The 22,896-nt window shown below is 42.7% G+C and overlaps 1 protein-coding gene across 1 annotated transcript; it reads left to right on the forward strand.

Annotated features, from left to right (window-relative positions):
* The first annotated feature begins 579 nt into the window (after window positions 1-579).
* On the forward strand, window positions 580-21,091 carry UTP14A (UTP14A small subunit processome component). Its single transcript, XM_012750439.2, has 15 exons — window positions 580-689; window positions 1,697-1,772; window positions 3,600-3,670; window positions 4,239-4,303; window positions 6,893-7,035; window positions 7,339-7,494; window positions 12,136-12,255; window positions 12,354-12,448; window positions 13,102-13,225; window positions 13,317-13,394; window positions 14,392-14,776; window positions 16,984-17,381; window positions 18,117-18,310; window positions 18,441-18,540; window positions 20,656-21,091. Exons 1-15 carry the CDS (start codon window positions 664-666, stop codon window positions 20,926-20,928), a joined length of 2,304 nt encoding a protein of 767 aa, XP_012605893.1. The 5' UTR covers window positions 580-663; the 3' UTR covers window positions 20,929-21,091.
* The last annotated feature ends 1,805 nt before the right edge of the window (window positions 21,092-22,896 follow it).

Below are 22,896 nucleotides of genomic sequence, written 5' to 3' on the forward strand. Positions count from 1 at the left end.
AACTGCATTAAACAATTAACATTACCTAAATTTATCACTGTATTGCATCTTATTTATAATTTATTACATATTAACAACAAATAAAGAATACAAACAAATGGATTTAAATTATACATATATAATCATGTGCTTCTTTCTATTAAATGTGTGTAAAATCTGCAAAAAAAACAAAAAACAAAAAAAACAAGAGGGTTCAATGAAGCCCTGAGCTGCCCGGTGGCCGGCTTGCAGGACGCTGTCAAACAGACGGGCGCTGGAGTCTTTCCTTTTTGATTAGACAGGGACAAATGAAAACTCAGGCTTAGTCCCTGACAGCGCAGCACCCCGCGCTAAGCTCTCTCACTTTAGACCGCGTGGAAACCAGGGGCCAACAGGACAGACACCGACACACCAGAGAGTTGTGGAGTGGGAGGGGAAAACACAGCCCCGCCCGCTGAAAGGCGTTTCACGTCTACTATCCCCGATTTCTGCAGGCCCTTTCCGAAATGGCTCTACTTCCTAACATGCCTCGGACGAAGGGGAAGTGACGTGACCTGTCGCGCGCGATTGGCGGAAGCAGAAGTTGCTTTGCGGCCCGCACGGAAATTGCTTTGCGGCCCGCACGGAAATTCCTTTCCTTTCGGCTTCCGCTCTTGGTCCACGTGAGACAAGCAGGCTGCTGAGATGACCGCGGACCGAGCTGCGGAGAGGTGAGCGATAAATAGGAGATAGTGGGTTCTGGGTCTCCTTGAGGGCCGGGTTCCCCAGATTTGGGGAAATGGGAGCTGCCTTTTAACAGACGACAGTGGCTCCCTTCCTAAGATTTCGCCACTCGTTACTATTTTCTGTGACTCATCCTATCTAGCCCTTTTAATTTAATTTAATTTAATTGGCTTCTTCCCTCCTCAGCTTTTTAGCAGCATCCCTGTTGGTCCTGATGCTGCCTCTCCCACTCCAGCTAAGTTAATATGTTTCACTTTTCTTGTCACGTGACTCCTTTTCTTGCCTCTGCCGCGGCCCGCTTTATACGCGCAGGCTGTGCAGTGGTTATAAACTCCCCGCATCTTGGAAACCTTTGCTGATTGGAGTCATTCACCACGTTTTCACATGATGTTTCGTGCCCCTCGAACTAGATTTAGACCGTTTAGTAATGTTTGCCTTGCAACTACCGGTACGTGCTGTTAGGTAACAGACATAATTTGTTTGTGGGTACTAACCTCCTTAATTAAGCACTTACCTTACGAGCAAACCCAAAGAAAAATGGCTTACTCAGCTGCTTTCAACCAATTCCCTGTGTCCCCATTCCTGGGAGCAAGTGATCAAAGTGACACTTTTGAGTAGGAGTACGCTTAGAAATAATAATAGTGAAACTGCCCTACCTAGAGGGCCAGCAACAGCGTCTTCTGCCACCTTAAACCCTAGAGTTTGACATTTTTATAGTTTCCCAGAGATCAATAGGAAATGTGCCAGTCACTGCAGTGTTAGAGCTTTTTCAGGCAGTGTCATATGGGCTATCACCAACCACTGCTCACCTCTTAGAGGTAATGGCTGACTTCAGTTTAAATTCAATGTTTTGACAAATTTCCAAAGGTGTTCACTTTGTTTTATTTGTACATCTTCTAAGAGATGGGGCTATTCCGTGCTGAGAACTAAAAGTTATAATGTTTTAATGGAAAGTTATTCCAAATGATACTATTTCTCTGTTACCTTTTAACAGCCTTCTGGCTTTGAGCCAACAGGAAGAACTAGTGGATTTGCCAAAAGACTACCCGTTGAGTGCCAGTGAAGATGAGGTGGGTGACAGCCACTAAACTGCCCTCAAAAGCAGGGTAGACCTTCCGAGAAAGGAAAGGAGTGGTAACATTGTATATATTTGTTCATGTATAAGTATTGTATTAAGTGCTTTGGAACTTTGAAGTCCATAAGTTAAAATCACTGTCCTCAAGTTGTTTATAGTTTATAAGGCCAAAATACATGGTCTTCATTATATGACTTCCCCATTTCCCAAGTTTGAATTTCTGTGAAGAGTTATTTAATTGTCTGACTGAAATATACTGTTTTAAGCTGGATTTCCAGCAGATGCTTATAGGAATTCCAACTCTTTATTCCCTTGACAAATGACTTAAGTTGGTTTTTCTTGGGTGGGGGCATACAGCATATCTGTTTTAATAACAAGGAGGGGTTTTTTGTTTGATTTTTTCTTCCTTTTTTTGTTTTTTTTTTTTTTTTTTTTTTTTTTTTTTTTTTGTTTTTTTTTTTTTTTTGAGACAGAGTCTCACTTTGTTGCCCGGGCTAGAGTGAGTGCCGTGGCGTCAGCCTAGCTCACAGCAACCTCAAACTCCTGGGCTCCAGTGATCCTTCTGCCTCAGCCTCCCGGGTAGCTGGGACTACAGGCATGCGCCACCATGCCCGGCTAATTTTTTTTTTTTATATATATATCAGTTGGCCAATTAATTTCTTTCTATTTATAGTAGAGACGGGGTCTCGCTCAGGCTGGTTTTGAACTCCTGACCTTGAGCAATCCGCCCGCCTCGGCCTCCCAAGAGCTAGGATTACAGGCGTGAGCCACAGCGCCCGGCCCCTTTTTTTGTTTTTTAGACAGAGTCTCACTCTGTTGCCCGGGCTAGAGTACTGTGGCGTCAGCCTAGCTCACATCAACCTCAAACTCCTAGGCTCAAGCAATCCTACTACCTCAGCCTCCCTAGTAGCTGGGACTATAGGCATGTGCCACCATGCCTGGCTAATTTTTTTTTTGTGTGTGTATATATATATACTTTTAGTTGTCCAGCTAATTTCTTTTCTTTTTTTTTTTTTCCGTAGAGATGGGGTCTCTTGCTCAGGCTGGTCTTGAACTCCTAACCTCAAGCGATCCTCCTGCCTCAGCCTCCCAGAGTGCTAGGATTACAGTCATGAGCCACTGTGCCTGGCCTTTCTTTCTTTCTTTCTTTCTTTTTTTTTTTTTTTGGAGACAGAATCTCACTCTGTCACCTGGGGCTAGAGTACCGTGGTGTCAGCCTAGCTCATATCAACCTCAGACTCCTGGGCTTAAGCCATCCTCCTGCCTCAGCCTCCTTAGTAGCTGGGACTACAGGTGTGCCACCACACCCCAGCTAATTTTTTCTATTTTTAGTATAGACAGGGTCTCACTCTTGCTCAGGCTGGTTTTAAACTTCTGAGCTCAAACAATCCTCTTGCCTTGGCCTCCCAGAGTGCTGTGATTACAGGCATGAGCCACCACGGCCGGCCCAGTTGTTGTTTTCTCTAGGAAAAGCCACCTCGGTGACTGTGGCTATGACTTATACTATATGTTAGGTGTTTTGTGCCACATCACACTATACTATGCAGAAACATCATTCTCAGCTCTTTTTGTCCCAAAACAAGTTAGGACAGAGGCATGACATTAGCTCCCAAGTTACTAAGAGTCTATGTTTCTTATAATGAGAGAGTTTGGATTTTGAACCTATTCTTTCAGTTTCAGCTAGAATGCCTGCACACCAGACCTCATCTGATTTCCCCATTCTCCACTGACCAAAAGAATGAGAGATGTTAATGGGCCTCAGTTTCCATGTTGTCTTTTCCCTCCCCTCATTATTTGATGGTTTTTCCTTTTCTGTGTCTAGGGGGACAGTGATGAAGAGAGAAAGCATCAAAAGCTTCTGGAAGCAATCAGTTCCCTTGGTGGAAAGAATAGGTAACATTCCCATCAATTTGGGCAGGTTATAGCTGATGCCATGAGACTTCTCTCTAGCTAACATTTATTGAGTGCCTAGTGTAAAGATCTTAATACCAGTGCTTGGCACATAATCAGCATTATATAATTGTTAGCTATTATTATCCTTATTGCTGTTATTGTGTTAGGCCTTCATGCATTTGAATTCTTACTTAATTCACACTTACAATCTTTTGAAGCATTGAGTAGGCATTACCTATTCCCAGTAGAGAATGAGAATAAGTTAATTGACTTACCCCAAGGTCACCTGGCTCATAAGTGGCAGATTCAGGTGTTTGAATCAAAGTCCAATATGTTTTCCACAATGCCTACCTTGTATTACCCTGTGTTCTTGAGGGGCTGAGTCTACATAAAGAGAAGAGATTAGGGTTAGACTACCAAATCCAGATTAGAAATAGATTTCCTGGTTGCTTTGTGACAAAAACCTGACCCTAGGAGAGAAATACAAAAAACTGAAGCCTTGTTTGAGAAGTGTTTGTTCCCCTACAAAATCTACCCATTCCTATTGTATTGTTTTGCCTAATTCCAGGCGGAAATTGGCTGAGAGATCTGAGGCTAGCCTGAAAGTGTCAGAGTTCAATGTCAGTTCTGAAGGTAAGTTGACCAAAGGAAGATATCTATGCCTAGAGCTTGTGCGGTTCCCGATGCACAGTGGTCACCTCACTCCCACCCCTACCCCGCAGGAGCTGTCTTTGATGTGGTTAATGACTCATACCATATGTACCAAGGATGGTGGGTGAAGAAAGGTAGTCAAGTGCCTTTGAATTTCTTCCATTTCTCAAAGAAAGCCTAGAAGGCTATGTTCTTGACCTATGGAGCTTGATGAGATACTTCTGGGATAGAGGCTGTCACTTACTAGCTTAGTCATACTTCATATTTGTATAGCTCTTTAGTGTGCACAATTTCATTTTTATTTCAGTTCTCTCAAAATTCTTTGAGTTAAGACAGGCAGATGTTTTCTTCAGCTGGAGCTCAGAGGTCAAGTTACTTAAGGGCCATCACCTAGTACAGTGTTCCTCAACCTTTTTTTCTTTAGACATTTTTATTCTTCCCACCCCCTGCCTCCCCTCCACCCCATGAAATCAAATACTAAGGAATAAGATTTTGTTGGACAGTCTTGAGCTTTGGAGGGACACAAAACTTTGTAATATCTGAGAATTGTTTCCAACCCCTCCCCACCCCGAACCAATTTCTACCCCAGGGGGTGGTGAAAAATCACCCATGTGAAGAATACATGCTCTAATAAGTTTGGCAAAGTTGGGGTTTTAACTTAATACCAAGTCTAGATGCCAGCTCTTTTTCACCCTCTTCACAACTTAAGCAGCTGGAATGGGTTTTGTGTTTGTAGTCACTACTGGTGTAGCCTCTCAGAGCAAGTAACAATGTATTTCTTCCAAGCATATTCATTCAGATATTTGTTATACTTCTATGTATCAGTAATTGTTCTAGGTCCTAAGGCTACAGTGAAGAATAAGACATGATCTTAGAGGGCTAACATTCTAATGAGGGGAGATAATCAGTGAATTAAAACAAAATGATGCATCCTAGCACTTAGGGAGACCAAGACAGGAAGATCACTTGAGGTCAGGAGTTCAAGACCAGCCTGAGAAAGCACAAGACCCTGTCTCTACAGAAAATAGAAAAATTAGCCAGGCATGGTGGCACGCACCTGTAGTCCCAGCTACTTGGGAGGCAGAGGCCAGAGGATTGTTTGAACCCAGTAGTGTGAGGTTGCAGTGAGCTATGATGACACCACTGCACTCTAGCCTGGGTGACAGAGTGAGACCCTGTCTCAAAAAAAAAAAAAAAAAAGAGTAACACAAGATGATGCAATAAAGTGACTAAGTGGCTACTTTAAATTGATTGGTCATGAAAGGTCTGTGAAGAAGCAAATTTTGAGATCTGAATAACAAAGTCAACCATGCAAAAATAAGAGAAGGCATTTCAGGCCTGGGAAGTGCAAAGACTCTTAGAGACAGCACAGCATGTTGGAAGAATAGGAAGAAGGCCCATGTGACTACAGAGCATAGTAGAGGGTGGGGAATTACATGAAGTTAGAGAGGCAAATGGGTACCAGATCCCATAGGGCTATGTCCTTTAGGTTGATGAGATTACAGGTATGATGGGAAGTCATTGGAGGATTTTCAGCAGGGTCATGACATGCTGTGGTTTATATTTTCTTTTTGTTTTCTTTTCTTTTTTTTTTTTTTTTTTTTTTTTTTGAGACAGTCTCGCTTTGTTGCCCAGGCTAGAGTGAGTGCCGTGGTGTCAGCCTAGCTCATAGCAACCTCAAACTCCTGGGCTCAGGCAATCCTCCTACCTCAGCCTCCCAAGTAGCTGGGACTATAGGCATGTGCCACCATGCCCGGCTAATTTTTTCTATATATATTAGTTGGCCAATTAATTTCTTTTTATTTATAGTAGAGACAGGGTCTCGCTCTTTCTCAGGCTGGTTTTGAACTCCTGACCTCGAGCAATCCACCCGCCTCGGCTTTCCAGTATATTTTCAAAAGGTTACTTTGGCTGCTATGTTAAGAATGAATTGTGGTATGGCAAGAGTGGAAGCAAGGCCGGGCACTGTGGCTCACGCCTGTAATCCTAGCTCTTGGGAGGCCGAGGCGGGTGGATTGCTCAAGGTCAGGAGTTCAAAACCAGCCTGAGCAAGAGCGAGACCCCATCTCTACTATAAATAGAAAGAAATTAATTGGCCAACTGATATATATATAAAAAATTAGCCGGGCATAGTGGCGCATGCCTGTAGTCCCAGCTACTCAGGAGGCTGAGGCAGAAGGATCACTGGAGCCCAGGAGTTTGAGGTTGCTGTGAGCTAGGCTGACGCCACGGCACTCACTCTAGCCTGGACAACAAAGCGAGACTCTGTCTCAAAAAAAAAAAAAAAAAAAAAAAAAGAGTGGAAGCAGAAAAACCAGGAGAAAAGCACATGACTTTTTGAATAAATGTTTTGCTTCTCTCTTCTACCCTCGCCCAACACATTTGGGGGTGAACGTAGGAGAGTGATGGTGTCACCATGGTTAGGAATAGGGGGATTGAAGTAAGAGAATTATTCTTGTTTCCCTGCACATTTGCTGATGTACCAGCATTTTTTACTTAGGATACTCCCTATATTATATTAAGATTTTGCTCTACTTCTCAGTCTGACCAGAAAGTTTGGCCTTTCTATAGGATCAGGAGAAAAGCTGGTCCTTGCAGATCTGCTTGAGCCTGTTAAAACTTCATCCTCGTTGGCCACTGTGAAAAAGCAACTGAATAGAGTCAAATCAAAGAAGACTTTGGAGTTACCCCTTAATAAAGAAGAGGTTGAACGGGTGAGTTACAGAGAAAGTGGTCCACTAAAGGGAAGAAGTTGAATTGACAAGGGAAAATAGAGTAATATAATAAGAGCAAGAGGGAAAAGGCCAGAAATATGGGACGGGGGGAGTTGTGATTTCTCCATCATGGACAAGGTTAAAAATAATCTAGGGGAAAATGCAGTCCTAGAAGCAAGAGGTAATCCCTAGCATCCTGATTCTTTCTTGGGCTAAGAAATATTGCCTTTAATTCTTGTTAGTGCTTTGCATTTGATGCTTAATCTTGTGGCTCTTTCCTTTTATGGACTTTGCCTGCTTCAGATCCACAGAGAAATTGCATTCAATAATACCTCACAAGTCCTCTCCAAATGGGATCCTATTGTACTGAAGAACCGGCAAGCAGAGCAGCTGGTTTTTCCTGTGGAGAAGGAGCAGCCAGCCTTTGCTCCCATTGAACATGTGCTCAGTGGCTGGAAGGTGAGTACAACAAAATGAAACTGAACCTTGAAAGGTGAGATTTTGCAACTTTGAGATTTCAGAGCTGGTGATTGATTTGATTGGACATGTGAAGCCTAAATCCCAGCTTAAGTCATCTTAGCTTAGTGGTCAGAAAGGGAGAAAGTGGGGTAACATATCTTCATTGTCAGTCATGCAATATACAGGAGCTCTGCAGTCACTTTTCATTTGCTTTTAGTATATAGTACTTGGCCTTTTCCATGTTTTTTTGTTAAAACATCTGATTGCCAGTATAGAGGGACCATAACAATGTTTTCTTTTTTATACTCCAGTTCTTAAAAAGCACTTAAAGCCGGCTGGGCGCGGTGGCTCACGCGTGTAATCCTAGCACTCTGGGAGGCCGAGGTGGGCAGATTGCTCGAGGTCAGGAGTTCGAAACCAGCCTGAGCAAGAGTGAGACCCCGTCTCTGCTAAAAATAGAAAGACATTAATTGGCCAACTAATATATATAGGAAAAATTAGCTGGGCATGGTGGCGCATGTCTGTAGTCCCAGCTACTCGGGAGGCTGAGGCAGGAGGATTGCTTGAGCCCAGGAGTTTGAGGTTGCTGTGAGTGAGGCCGACACCATGGCACTCACTCTAGCCTGGGCAACAAAGCAAGACTCTGTCTCAAAAAAAAAAAAAAAAAAAAAAAAAAGCACTTAAAGCCATATTCTAATCCTAGGAAAATTGGGAACTGGGTTGCATTAATGATGCCTTAAAATATACAAGCAACATAACCCAAAGCCTGCATGTAAAGGAATACCACGTTAAAATATAATGTGTTGCTAGTAATGACTAGAACTTTAGCAAGTAACTCATGATGACTCTGAGCTGCAATGGGCAAGGGGGAATAATATTTTATTTAGAACTGGGTTTCCCAAACACTGACCCCTGACAAAGTTTTTATCCATCTGAAGGAAAAGGGTAATTGCGAGTATGTTTGTTTGGTACCCACCAAATGTTGCCAGCTCTTTTTTTTTGGGGGGGGGGGAGGACAGAGTCTCACTCTGTTGCCCTGGCTAGAGTGCCATGGTGTCAGCCTAGCTCACAGCAACCTCAAACTCCTGGGCTTAAGCAATTCTTCTGCCTCAACCTCCCAAGTAGCCGGGACTACAGGCATGTGCCACCTTGCCCGGCTAATTTTTTTCTATATATTTTTAGTTGGCCAATTAATTTGTTTCTATTTTTTAGTACAGACGAGGTCTCGCTCTTGCTCAGGCTGGTTTTGAACTCCTGACCTTGAGCGATCCACCTGCCTTGGCTTCCCAGAGTGCTAGGATTACAGGCGTGAGCCACCGAGCCTGGCTGCCAGCTCTTCTTTATGCTGAGGTTATCCTTTCTACTTGAATGATGTTGGTATCTTCTTTTATGAAATTATGGTGGTAGTAAATGATGGGGTTGTGGGTGGAATGGTAGTTATGCTCTTGGCAAAATTAAAAGTTGGTAATCCTATGTGTTGGTCCCTAAAGTCTCAATTTTTAGTCTATGAATGACTGCTTTAGAACAGCTAGCCTACTTTTCCAATACACCATTGATATATAGAGTCTATAATGAGATTCTCTGTCTTAAATAATAGTGAAAAACAGCAATGCCTAAGCCATGAATAGATGCCCTCTTTATGCTTCTCCGTGCTTTCTAATCCAGGAATGACGGTGTCTTATGTGTTGAAAAGTTGAACTAGTTAAAGCTAATTAAAATAAACATTGGTTGCCACAATACCTAGAAATTGAGCAAGTAGTTACTTATTAAAGGGATAAGTTCTGTTTCTGATGTTGTTGTTGAAGTCACTACCATTCTCTTTCTAGGAGACTTCCTTTTCCACATGAAAAAGAGATCAGGTTTAAAGTGTGGCTGCAGAATGAAGGGAGACTTTAGGAAAAAAAAATTTAAGAGGTAATACAATTTGCAGGATTCAAAAATAAAAGGGATAGAAATTATGTAGTGAAAAGTCTGACCCCACCCCTGTGCCCCATCTGGTCATTTTTACCCCCATATTCACCCAGAAGTAAAAAGTCGTAAGCTTTTTATTGTTGTTGTTGACTTAAAAGTTTTATTTATATATTTATGTTTATCTCCTTTTTAAATCAAAAAATGGTAGTATGCTACTACCACTGTTCTGCACCTGCTTTTTCCAGATGACAGTGTAATCTTAGAGATAGCAGGAAAATACCAAGTTATTAAAGATGTGATGGTGTTATTAAAGATGATTCTTGTGTCACTAAGAATGACACAACTTCTTCAAGACATAGTGGGGCCAGATGCTATATGTTGAATATACTGTACCATTTATTCATTCTAAGATTTATTTTTGAGAAATTATGCCAATGTGGCACAGAGAAATAAGGAAATGCTTAGTTCAGGGGGTGCTTTGTGGCTAGCAACTCCCAGTTCTCCCTTTATAACTTAGAGTGCAAAGTCCTAAGGACTAGTATATACTGTACTAGGATTTCTGGAGGTTGAGAATCAAAGAAGTCTGGCTGTAGTTTTAGTCCAGCTTCCTAAGATTTGATTTGACTCTAGCTGTGAAGAATTAAATGGGATAATACATGAGAAAGCATTTGTAAACTGCAAAGTGCTAGAAATGATGTAAGGTAACTTCTTCTACCCACTCTCTCCTTTCCATTGTCTGTCTACAGTGGCATTTCTCAAAGTATTCTCAAAACCTGAGACTCTCAATAAGCCCTCACAAAGGGGGGTGAGGTTCCATTGCTAGAAAATGTGGAGTGCCCCTGCTAGAGATTGGAGATTCACGGCATAGCATTTTAAAGGCTAAGAAATGATGGTGAAGACACCTGTTGGCCCTAATCTAACCAGGATATACAAGCTAGTTTTGTTAAGATTTGAATAAATTGAATTTCAAGCTTTAAAAAATAAGGCAAATCTTGTTGTCTGATAAGGAACGTGTTTGGGGAAGAATAAAATAAAAGCACCTAGCATTTTAGCTACACTGGACAACACATTGTTCTCTTACATACACTCATTTCCCTATGTCTGTGCTTTTGCTTAATGCTCATCTCTGTGGATTTTTTTTTCCTTCTCACAGAATTGTACTTAGGCCTCAAAGCCAGTTCAAAAAGTCACTTCCTTTCCCCTAAGCCTAACCCACCTCCTAATAATAATTGATGGTTCTTCCCTCTGATTACCCCTATAAAATAACATTTAATCTGTTATGTTTTGTTGTTAGTGTTGTATGTATCTCTTTGCTCTGAAAGGCTGTGAGCTCTATGAGGACAGGAACTATCTTAATCAATTGTGCATTCCTAGCACCCCACACAAGTGCCTGGAATGTAGCTGCAATCAATAAATGTTTGTAAATTGAATTGAATTGAATTGAAGGGAGATTACAACATTGTAATATAAATCACAGTATACCCTGTGATTGATCACTACTACAAATCCAAAAAATGGAAGAACATGCACCTTTACTATTCAGTAGAATACGTTTATGGATAAATCAATAGCACCATGTAATGTGTGATGATGTGTGTTTATGCATTTGTCTAGATATTTGTAAGTTTAATACTGACCATGATGTATATGGCTATTGAAGAAAACCATACATAATATGTGTATGAGGTTTGAAACTGGCTCTCTTGCCTAGGGCTGTCTTTGTGCCTTGCCTGAGTGGTCTGTGGCATGATTGGCCTGATTATTTTAGCCATTCTTACAACATTAGTCAAGCAGCAAACGAGGGCTTTTGTGGACATGTGAAATAACTGGTTCACATTTCATTCATTTCATACATATACACACTGCCTAGCATGCAAAATCAGCTAGAAACAAAGGAATTGGAGCCAAAGTTAGAAAATGAGAGTTTGAACTGCCAGGAAGCTGCCAGGCTAATTACGTAAAGGTCATATTTTTTTAAGGCAATGTTCTTTTGTGCTCAGGAAATTAAAACACATACCCTGCCATAAACTAAATTTGTAGAATGTGCCAAAGAATGCCATGGTTTCCTTGTTTCCTTTCAACAGTAATTAATGATACCAGGAACATACACATACATGATTAGTAGCAATTAGCTGTGGTTTGAAAAAGTGGGGGTTCCCCTATGGGCCATCGTGTAGATTTATTTCCCGGTTATACCATGTATGACAAATAATGCTTGTCTTAAGATCTAACCTCCCCTTCCTTCTAGAAATATTCTCAAAAGGAGGCTTTTATGATGTGAATCTGAGATTTCCTAAATATAGGGTAATATGTGCTTTAAATATACATTACAATATAAGGACTGTTTTGACTGTTGAGACTGTTATAGTCTGGTACTGCTGTTCCCAGTCATGCCAGCATTTACCTTAAGGGCATCCTGCTTAGATTCTTAAGAGAATGGAATTCTGTTTTACGTATATTGGTAACCTGAACACAGAGTGGTCCTCCTTGGTAATATTAGAGAGTAACCTCAAAATTCCCTTGCTGAAGTTGTCTTAAATCAGAATAAAATAAGGCTTTATTTACATAGCTGAACAGCAAGACCAGAACCCCCTTCTTTTACGGTAACAGCCAATCCTATCCAGTTAGTGATTCCAATTATAGCTTCATGAATTAGACAGTCATGGGAATGTAGAGAGAGAGCTATAAGAGCATGGCTTAAGACTTAGAATGTTTTGTTACCTCCTTAAGGCAAGAACTCCGCTGGAGCAAGAAATTTTTAACCTCCTCCATAAGAACAAGCAGCCAGTGACAGACCCTTTACTGACTCCTGTGGAAAAGGCCTCTCTCAAAGCCATGAGCCTGGAAGAGGTAAGCATCATAGGCTCTTGGACATACCCAGGCATGCTATGCTTCTCCCAGCATTTGCCCTCACAGCCCAGCCTGTAAATGTCATTCATTCGTTGTAGGCAAAGATGCGCCGAGCAGAGCTTCAGAGGGCCCGGGCTCTACAGTCCTACTATGAGGCCAGGGCTCGAAGAGAGAAGAAAATCAAAAGCAAAAAGTAAGGAGGCCCCTGTGAACTGGCCTTGGGTTCCATGGAAGAAAGTGATGTGGCTAGTCATAAATTCTTAGGAGAGAACCTTTCATGTAATAACTAGGGTCATGTAGAAGAGGTCCAAAATAGGAATGACTAGGCGTTTTTCCCCCAAACCAACTTCACATAGTTTTGCCTGATCCAGTAATACTCTCTCCTCTGGCTTTGGCTTTCATTCTTGGTTTTGCTAAAAAGAGGATTGTTCAATTACTTTCTCTCAGTTTCCCCCCTTTTTTTAAGTTTTATTTTAGCGTATTATGGGGGTACAAGTGTCAGTTTCCCCTTTCATGCAGAATAAGCTCTTCCACAGCTGTTAAAGCCAGTAGGGCTTCCTTCCTGACTTTTTCCCTCTCTGAAATTTGTTCTACTCCTCCTTTCGGCTATAGAAGGAGAGGGGACTCTTTGCCCTGCAGAGATCTGCCCCTGGGGACTGCAGGAACCAATAGTCCTGCCAATCATCTCAGGTCCCAAACTGGCTCCCTACAGCCAGCTAGCTCTATGATGTCCATTCTAGCCCCCTGCTTGGGGAAACCCCTTGGGTAGCATGGGCACGTGTGCCTGTGGCATCAATGCTTCGGCTAAACCTCTAAACTCTTCCCTCCTACCCCCTTACCCTATAGGTATCACAGAGTCGTGAAGAAAGCAAAGGCCAAGCAAGCCCTAAAAGAGTTTGAGCACCTGCAAAAGGTCGATCCAACTGCAGCTTTGGAAGAACTGGAAAAAATTGAAAAGGCCAGAATGATGGTGAGACTGTCTCTTGCCCCTCTCACCTCCACCCCTTTGAACCAACTTTCCCTGGAAGGTGCTAATGATCTCAAACTGTCTCTCTTTCCAGGAGCGAATGAGCCTTAAGCACCAGAACAGTGGGAAATGGGCCAAATCAAAGGCAATTATGGCCAAATATGACCTGGAGGTAAGAGACCATCAGGGTGACAGAAGATTTGGCATTGGAGGAAAGAAAGGAAAATCAGTCCATAAGGATGCTAGCAGAAGCAGAGTTTGGGAAGAGCCATGAGGATGGATGGAAAAACAGGAGTCTAAAAAGGCATCATAAAAATCTCTAAGGCAGAGAGGAAAATGACCAGGAACAAGGTGGAAAAGGAGAGATGAAAGGGAAACAGCATTGAAGGCAAGTCCAGTAAAGGGGAGAGGAGATTTTTATTTGTTTTGTTTTACATGTTGATTCCTTAAGGGCAAAGAATCTGTCTTCCAGGCCGGGCACGGTGGCTCATGCCTGTAATCCTAGCACTCTGGGAGGCCCAGGAGGGAGGATCACTCAAGGTTAGGATTTAGAGACCAACCTGAGCAAGAGCAAGACCCCGTCTCTACTAAAAATTGAAAGAAATTAGCTGGACAACTAAAAAAATATATAAAATATTAGCCAGGCATGGCGGTGCATGCCTGTAGTCCCAGCTACTCAGGAGGCTGAGGCAGAAAGATCGGTTGAGCCCAGGAGTTTGAGGTTGCTGTGAGCTAGACTGACGCCACAGCACTCTAGCCAAGGCAACAGAGTGAGACTCTGTCTCAAAAAAAAAAAAAAATTGTCTTCCATTTTATTCCATAGCTACTAACATAGTAGTGTGTGTGCATTTGAAACAGTAAATACCAGTAGGAAATACTTGTCAAATCAAGAGGAAGCAACTTTAAGAAATGGACCAGGCTAGCTGGGCATGGTGGCACACACCTATAGTCCTAACTACTCGACAGACTAAGGTGAAAGGATTCTTTGAGCCTAAGAGATTGAGACTGCAGTGAGCTGTGATGGTGCCTTTGAACTCCAGCCTGGGTAATGGAAAGAGACCCTGTCTCTTTAAAAAAAAAAGGGGGGGGGGTTGGGGGGAGAAGAAAGAAATGGACCAGGAAAGGTGTTAGTGTGATTACTAATGACAAGGTTCTCATGCTTTCTCCAGGCTCGACAAGCTATGCAGGAACAACTGGCCAAGAACAAAGAACTGACGCAGAAACTCCAAGCAGCCTCAGAGAGTGAGGAAGAAGAGGGAGGCACAGAAGTAGAAGAACTCGTCCTCGATGCAGTGAATGAAGCACAGATGAATGCAGATGGACTGAATCCCTGGATGCTCAGGAGTTGCACCAGTGATGCAAAAGAGGGTGAAATCCAGGAGGACCCTGAACAACTGCCAGAGCCTTTGGCCCACAATGTTTCTGAAAGTGAGGATGAAAGACCAGTGACAGAGGAAGAAATTGTGTTGAAAGAATTTGAGAAAAGGCGATCCCTTAGAAAAAGGTCCGAGCTCAACCAGGATGCTGAGTTACGGGGCAGTCAAGAAACAAAAGGTGAGCTATGATAAAATGGAAGGGAGAACTTCATAATGCTGTGGATGGACTGTGAGAGAAAAGTGTCCACCCACACATGCTGCATAGAGATTAGGCCCTGGGGACTTTCAAGAGTGAGTATACTGGGTCTCTGAAGAGAAATTAGATTCATAATAATAAGTATTTAATAAGCTGTTATCTGCATGGCTGTGTAGTGTGTTCATTCAGACACGTTTTCTGCTCTTGGGGGCTTACGGCCTTCTTAAAGACATAACCATCTTCAAAGTAAGGGCATGAGTTAATATTCCTGGTACCTACAAACCAGAGAGAAGTGCATATGGTGAGATGGCAAATCTGAAAATCCATTCACACCTATAGACATAGATAGGTGGGCTTTGAGACATTATGAAACTTCTTCAAATTGCTGGAGTTTTTTGTTTGTAAGTAGAAGTGGCTTTTTTTTGTTTTGTTTTGAGACAGTCTCACTCTGTTGCCCTGGCTAGAGTGGCATCAGCCTAGCTCACAGCAACCTCAAACTCCTGGGCTCAAGCGATCCTTCTGCCTCAGCCTCCTGAGTAGCTGGGACTACAAGGCATGTGCCACCATGCCCGGCTAATTTTTTTCTATATATTTTTAGTCGGCCAATTAATTTCTTTCTATTTTTAGTAGAGATGGGGTCTCGCTGTTGCTCAGGCTGGTTTCAAACTCCTGACCTTGAGTGATCCTCCCGCCTCGGCCTCCCAGAGGGCTAGGATTATAGGTATGAGCCACCACGCCTGCCCTAGGAGTAGCATTTTTTACACTTCTTAATGCTAGTTTATATGTGTCTATGGGGTGAGACTTTACAGGAATGAATGACTCCACAGGCTACATGACAAATTAGAATTGTGACCCCATGCTCAGACTATTTGTATATTTTCTACGTGTTATCTTAAAGAGATTTTATGTTAACAATGTTAGCACCCTTGAGATTGGTTAGAGAGCTTCCATTCTGGGAATAAACCAGGATATTATGAAGCCTGCTTAGGAGACTACTTACATTCAGAAATCACCTGGCTATCTGGACAGATTCTCAGGTATGATTTGATTTCATATATGAATGCATTTAGATGACACCAAAAATCTGTTTTTACATGGCAAAAATGTATTTTAAAAGTCCAGTCATTTACAATGTGTTGTAGGGACCTTAATGGTTTCAGCTAAAGATTTCTGGGATTAATAGTTAACAAGTAGCCACTTCTGAGAGGATTTTGGAAAGTAGCACTGTAGGCTGAGATTGTGGGGCAGTCCATATACAATCACAGGACCCCAGCAGCGGCCTCTTGAGCTCTCTTAACTGGCCATCTAGCTAAATGTGTAGAGCAATTAGTTGTAGTATGAAAGGTGGATTTGGATTTCTGGATAATAAATAAATAGAATTTTCCCAAACCTTCCGAAAAAGAATGTCCTAAAATAGTGAAAAGTCGGACTTCAATCAAAATGAGCAAAACTTGATTCTTGGGAAATAAATGTGTATGTGTCCAAAGACCAGATCTGAGGAGTTGCAATGGCTTCAAGCCAAAGCTTAGAGAGCAGGATCAACATGGGAATGAAGGCAACTTGCATCAGTACAAAGGATACTTTAGGAGTCTGCCACTGCCATGTTTCCCTTCAGGCTGTGGAGACTTAGCGGTATTTGCTCAGATGGCGCCAGTGACTAGAAAGTGCAAGCTACGTCCACTATTAAAAAGCAGCTACTTAATCTGTTCTTGACTTGGCCATAGCAGATTATGAAATACTGCCTTAAGATATGGAGTGGGAATTCTTGAGTCAAGATAAAACAATACTGGATAAGGCTTTTATAAGTAGTAAAGCATATTCAGAGGCCACTTGTTAAAATGGCTTTTTTTAAATTTGGAACTTGAGGCAATCTTCCCAAGCAGGGTTTACTGTATAGGAAAATTTAAGCCACAGTCCTGGTATACAGTGAGTCATTGGTGAAGCTGGGAATAGGACCCAGGATGTCTGCTTCCCAACATGCTGCTTTAAACTACTAAACTCTGGTAATGATTAGTGAACTTTCCAGGAGATCCAGCATGCAGAATCTTCTCTTCCCCATTTGTCCTTGTTAGAATGTCTTACGTGGTATCTAGCGCACCCAGTGGGTACTCAACAAATGCTCATTGACAAAGGAACTTCCAAACCTCCTTTTCTGACAGCTTCATTCCCACCCCCACCCCCACCCCCAGATTCTACCAGCCAGGAGGTGCTATTTGAATTGAGAACACTGTCTCAGAAATTCAAGGAAAGCCATCAGTCCAGGAAGCAAAAAGCAAGTTCAATGGAGACTGTTCCTCAGGTCCAGAGAGAGGAACCTGCCCCAGAAGAAGAAGAACCTCTGTTGCTGCAGAGGCCCGAGAGAGTACAGACTCTGGAAGAGCTAGAAGAGCTGGAGAAAGAAGGATGTTTTCAAAATAAGGAGCTTCCTAGACCTATGTTAGAAGGGCATCGGTTGAAGAAGAACCCAAATAATCAGACTGATGCCCCTAAGAAGAAAAGGAAGGAGCAAATGATTGACCTAAAGAACCTCCTAACCACAAAATCTCCTTCCGTGAAGTCTTTGGCAGTTCCCACAATAGAGGAGTTGGTGAGCAGAGCCAGGGTCATGGGCCGTTGTGTGGGATCATATTTGGTGTGGAAAGTATCCTTCTTGCACAAGGAGTGGTAAAGCTTTGTTTTGTTGGGGACACTTTTCAGTAATTGACAGGTCCAGAACAGTACAGGGCCAGGCTGGTCCCAGTGACATTTTTAATAGATGCAAATATGTGGGTGCTGCCATGGCCCCCACATCCTAAATCCTGAGCCACCAAAACTACTCTGAAGTGGCTCTAAAACTGCCCTCAGAGGAAAGAGGGAGTAACTCAGAGCTCTGACCAGATCCCAGGCAGGACAACTCAAGGTGAGTCCTTGAGCTGTTGCCAAAGTTTTACTCAGTGGGATCTGATATGGCCCAGGACTGCCTAATTAAGTAATTGAAACTGCTAAAGTGCCTGTCTTCCAGGGATATAAGCTAGAGGAAGCCCACATTCCAGCCAGGCCACTTGGAACTCCTGCTACTAACAGGCCATTCCTTCCGCCACCCTGCAGCTTCCTCACTGAAAAGTTTAAAATTGTGTCATGATAATGAGTTAGGGATATTTACCCTAGAGAGAGGAAAATTAGAGCATGATTGGCTACCAATTGGTTTATATTGCAAGACCATCATTGTTCAGCACTTCCCCCTAGGGGGCGCCAAAATGTCACGACCTAAAATTCAAGCGTGCTTGCGGGGAACCATGGCTCATAAGGCAAGTTTGTAGTTCTCCCTCTTGTTTCTTCTCAGGAAGATGAAGTGGAGAGAGACCAAAAGCAAATGATAAAGGAAGCTTTTGCTGGGGATGATGTCATCAGAGACTTCTTGAAAGAGAAAAGGGAAGCTGTGGAGGCGAGCAAGCCACAGGACGTGGACCTGACACTACCTGGCTGGGGCGAGTGGGGTGGGGTGGGCCTGAAGCCCAGTGCCAAGAAAAGACGCCGGTAAGAACAAGGAAAGAAAGCCTGTCAGAAAGGCACCAGGTTCTCCCACCTCGCCCTTAAGTGTCCTCCCTGCCCTTTTGATTAAGTCCTTAATGCTTCCAGTCAGCCATCCTGCTGTTTTGCTTTCCAGGTTTCTCATAAAAGCCCCTGAGGGTCCTCCAAGGAAAGACAAGAATTTGCCAAATGTAATTATCAATGAGAAACGCAACATCCATGCAGCAGCTCATCAGGTGAGGACTTAGCTCTTTAGCTGCCTACTTTCTTTACTGTCTGGCTCTCTTGCTTGAGAGGAGTATTCTAGTGATCTGTGGTCAAGAGGGATGTGTGATCTTGACCACAGAATCAAATCTATTGTTTTCACTGGCTGTAAGATTAATAATTACAGATAGGCTATGTTGTTTTAATTACTGACTGGGAAGAAGGTTTAGACTTAAAAGGATAATATTTGCAGCTCCCAATATTTGTAAGGCTCCCAAATCGGCATTTTCAACTAGTACACCAGATAATTCTGGTGCAATTGGCTCTTACCACATTAAGAATCACCATTCTGCAGGCTTGTATTTATAGTCAGACGGGCTATAAGGTTTGAGCTGCATCTTAGGAAAAATGAAGACAAACTGGTACTTGTTCTGGAGAGTGGAAGGATTTTAAATTGTATCATTTGATAATAAGCTAGGGATGTTTATAATAGAGAAGAAAATTTAGCATCATCATGGTCTTCAAGTATATATAAGGCTGTTAAGTGGAGTCACATAAAGTAGAAGTAGGGCTGCTCTGGGGTTTGAGCGTGTGTAAAGGGGACTCAAGAATGAGATTAGACTAGACCTTTATATGTTCCCTTCTATTCTGAGATCTGTCCCTAGCCAGTATAATATTGGAAAGAAAAAAGAACTATTTAATGGGTACAGAACAGAGGTGAAAAAATATACATTTCAATAATCATAATACTCTCTTTGATCTTAACTTTGTGAACCGATCACTACAGAAATTGGATTATAACCACTGCAGTGCCAGTTGAGGATATATAACTGGAAAATAGGCAGTTGCACTGGCAGTTAGGGGATAAGGTAGAAGGAAAAAGGGTGCTTTGACAGGCCAGGATTCCAGGTGGTAGGTAGGGTGTGGACCTCAATAAAGATCACCCTTCCCTTTCAAGAGTCTTATCTATCAGTTCTCTAATTTATATTAGTCACAGCGAACTAACAGTTTTTCAAAACTCTCCCTTGATTTTCCTCATCTTTTTAATAAGCCATATGTTGCAGGTTCCAACATGCAATAGACTAAAGTGCTTCAAGGTTCCAACATGCAATAGAATAAAGTGCTTCAAAGTGGGGTGGTGGGAAAACTCCTGAAACTAAATACTTTGTCTCAGTGGTTTTTTTCCTCTTCCCCTCTGTGACATGCATTGATATAGCCATCAACCCAAATAAGACATTACCTTCACCTAAAGAGAATCTGTTTCCTTCACTACTACCAGGACCACCAGATAGTACTCAGCTTCTCTTGAGTGTTCCATTGACTATCTCCAAAGACTACTGATTTTAGCTCCCCCTCCCCCCCTTTTTTCATTATGTGTTTTTCCTCCTTTGGCCATTAGGGAACTGTTTAAAGTTTGTTTAAATGTCCGAAGATGGCAACATAGTGGAGTACAGAAGAGTACCAGGCAAGGAAACAGGAGCCCTCAGTTCTGTTCTCCCATGCTGCTCCTAATTTACTTACGTAAATCACTTCCCTTCTCTAAACCAAATCTTGAGGCCAAGGGAGATGACCATTGCCAATATCTGGGGTCTTCCAGCTCTGCATTCTGTGATGCCAAAAGAGGATGAAGCTAACCATGACAACTTGGTAGAGTTCAGGATTCGGAGTGTATCTTTGGGCTCCTTAAAACATCGATCATATGTATCAAGGAGAGGTCGGGAAGGGATTGGGAAAATGAAGAGGATAGAAGGGTCATAAAATCCACAGGGATACCCAAAGGCCTGGGTACTTCCTGCAATCATGGTGTTAAATAGGAAAACTCACTCTGGCACTGTAGCCTTGGAGCTACTGTAGCTAGAGAGGGGCAGTATCAGGGTGGTATTTTAATCTCAAATTGTTAGGTAAACCCAGAGAGTTCCTGAGCTAACTTAGGCACCTTTACTCCTAAATGTCCTGAAGCAGATTGGGACTCCTAAGGTTAGATGGGAGCACTGGGATGCCTTGACGTTTCAGTAGCTTCACTCGCTGGCAGTCATCTTGTAGGACCATGGCTTCAACCAAAACAGTACCTGACTAGAGTTGCCATTAGAGTATATAACCACACCCTAGGCCTGGCTTACACCAAATCACTCTCCCTTCCTTTCCAGGTGCGAGTGCTCCCATATCCATTCACCCACTATCGGCAATTTGAAAGGACCATCCAGACCCCTATAGGATCTACATGGAACACCCAGAGGGCCTTCCAAAAACTGACTACTCCCAAGATTGTCACCAAGGCAGGCCATATCATTAAGCCCATAAAAGCAGAGGACGTGGGCTACCGGTCTTCCTCAAGGTCGGACCTCTCTATCATACAGGGGAATCCAATACGACTCTCCGCACATCACAAGAAACAGCTGAAGAAAAACTCTATAGATTGAGTTGCTGGAAGAGTGACATCTTGATGCCTGGGACCAGGAGCCCTGATTGCTCCTGGTTTGGCCCAGTTTTATTCTGCTGCAGGATGGATTCCAAAACTGGCTTAGCACACTGTGGGTGTAGTTAAGCTACATTTTAGAAATAAAGGCATTTTTATCTATTTAACTACAGTGTGTTCTGTGTTGTCCCTCAGTTGAATCATTTTCTTCAAGTCATACACCTTTGGATGCTCCAGCCCTGCATTTCTCAAGTTGTATTTGTCAGGGGTCCCCCATTTTCTTACCAAGGATTATGCAGTTGGTCCTAAATCAAAATGGAGAAATTTTGCCCTAGTGTATGATCTTAAATATGTCACATCAGATATGATCCACCATAAATAACTGCCAGTTTGAAGAGTCAAGAATAGTGATAAAATATTGTATATTTTAGGCCAGGCACAGTGGCTCACGCCAGTAATCCTAATACTCTGGGAGGCCAAGGCAGGAGGATCGTTTAAGATCGGGAGTTTGAGACCAGCCTGAACGAAAGGGAGACCCTGTTCCTACCAAAAATGGAAAAACCACCTGTGTGTGGTGTCACATGCCTACAGTACCAGCTACTTGGGACGCTGAGGGAGAAGGATTGCTTGAGCCCAGGAGTTTGAGGTTGCAGTGAACTATATGATGCCACTGCACTCTAGCCCTGGCAACAGAGCAAGACTATTGTCTCAAAAAAAAAAAGTATATTTTAACCTCTGAACCTAGAAACAGTATGTACAAACTCTGCAAATGGATTCTGTCCTAGACTGATCCTAAGACCAGGGTGGTGCTGAAGCTGGGTTCTGTCCCCCACAAGTCTAGCCACTATCATTTTTTTGACGTGTGTGAGCTTCCCAGCTTATACAGATTACTGTCCAGAGTATCTCAAACTTATTTTCTCATAACAAGACCGAGAAGTTTTACCCTTACTTTACAGATAAGGTAGATGGGATTTCAGAAGTAAACCTCTATTCCCTTTCCTTCATAGCTCAGGGCCAACCACTTACCATGCATTCAAATATAGTTTCTTCCAGCATTACTTTGCAACATGGCAGTTCACATGTGATTCTCAGCTCTGAGGAACTTGCCTTTCTTTGGATGACAAGAAGCATAAGCAAAGAGCCCCTGCAATTGGGATTCCTACCAAGGAATTTAGGGAACCCCTCTGATTCCAAAGACATGCCACTACTGCACTTCACCTCCTGCTTTGGAAGTTCAGTCCCACCCTCAGCATTTTTAGAGCAAAATGGATTAATTGTTCTGTGTCACAGGCCCCTCTGAAAATTTGGTTAAAGTTATGAACCCTCTCCAGAAAAATGCACAAACATGTATATCATTTCACATAAAATTTCAGGGGCTTTAGAGACATTTAGAGTTCCTGAGTCAAAATCTCTACCACTCCAAGTTTTCGTTTGCAATTCCCCCCATATAGCCCTCTCTTCCAAGGACATCACTCTCCAAATCAGTTCCAAAATGTTCAGACCTCAAAGGTAGCTAGTCCCAATACCTTTACTTTGTAGGCAAAAGATTTCAGAAAAGAGTGGTGTGTGTTACACGTTAACATAGTGACTGATCGGGGACTAGGATCCTAAATTAACTCTGAAGCCAAAAGCCACATGAGAAATTTCTATGAATTTCCCAGTGGTAGCTGTGGCCCCTACCACTGCTCATCCTTTTAAGAAACCACCTGAGACTTGGAAGGGAAGGGAAGGGAAGGGAAACGAATATGTTGAACAGTGTTCAGTGTCCAAACGGCATTTTAAAATTATCCATCGGTTTGAGATTATCCAGGATCCACTTGCTGGTTGACACTTAAGTCGTAGCCAGTGGTGGGGAATGGGGGACCCGTGCCCACTCTAGCCTCCGTTTAAGAGACCACAACACGCTCTCACTCTTTTGAGCACAAAGCTGCCACCTCCGTCCCACCCACCCCCAAATTGAAGCGCCCAATCA

Source organism: Microcebus murinus, chromosome X (assembly GCF_040939455.1).
Source record: "Microcebus murinus isolate Inina chromosome X, M.murinus_Inina_mat1.0, whole genome shotgun sequence".
In the NCBI taxonomy this organism is placed as follows: domain Eukaryota; kingdom Metazoa; phylum Chordata; class Mammalia; order Primates; family Cheirogaleidae; genus Microcebus; species Microcebus murinus.

What these genes read in the sequence shown, in the direction of transcription:
- UTP14A (XM_012750439.2), top strand. Translation starts at nt 664, where the DNA reads ATGACCGCGGACCGAGCTGCGGAGAG. An exon ending in TCCCTTGGTGGAAAGAATAG is followed by an intron (nt 3,671 to 4,238) that starts GTAACATTCCCA and finishes GCCTAATTCCAG; the next exon opens with GCGGAAATTGGCTGAGAGAT. An exon ending in AAGAAAATCAAAAGCAAAAA is followed by an intron (nt 12,449 to 13,101) that starts GTAAGGAGGCCC and finishes CTTACCCTATAG; the next exon opens with GTATCACAGAGTCGTGAAGA.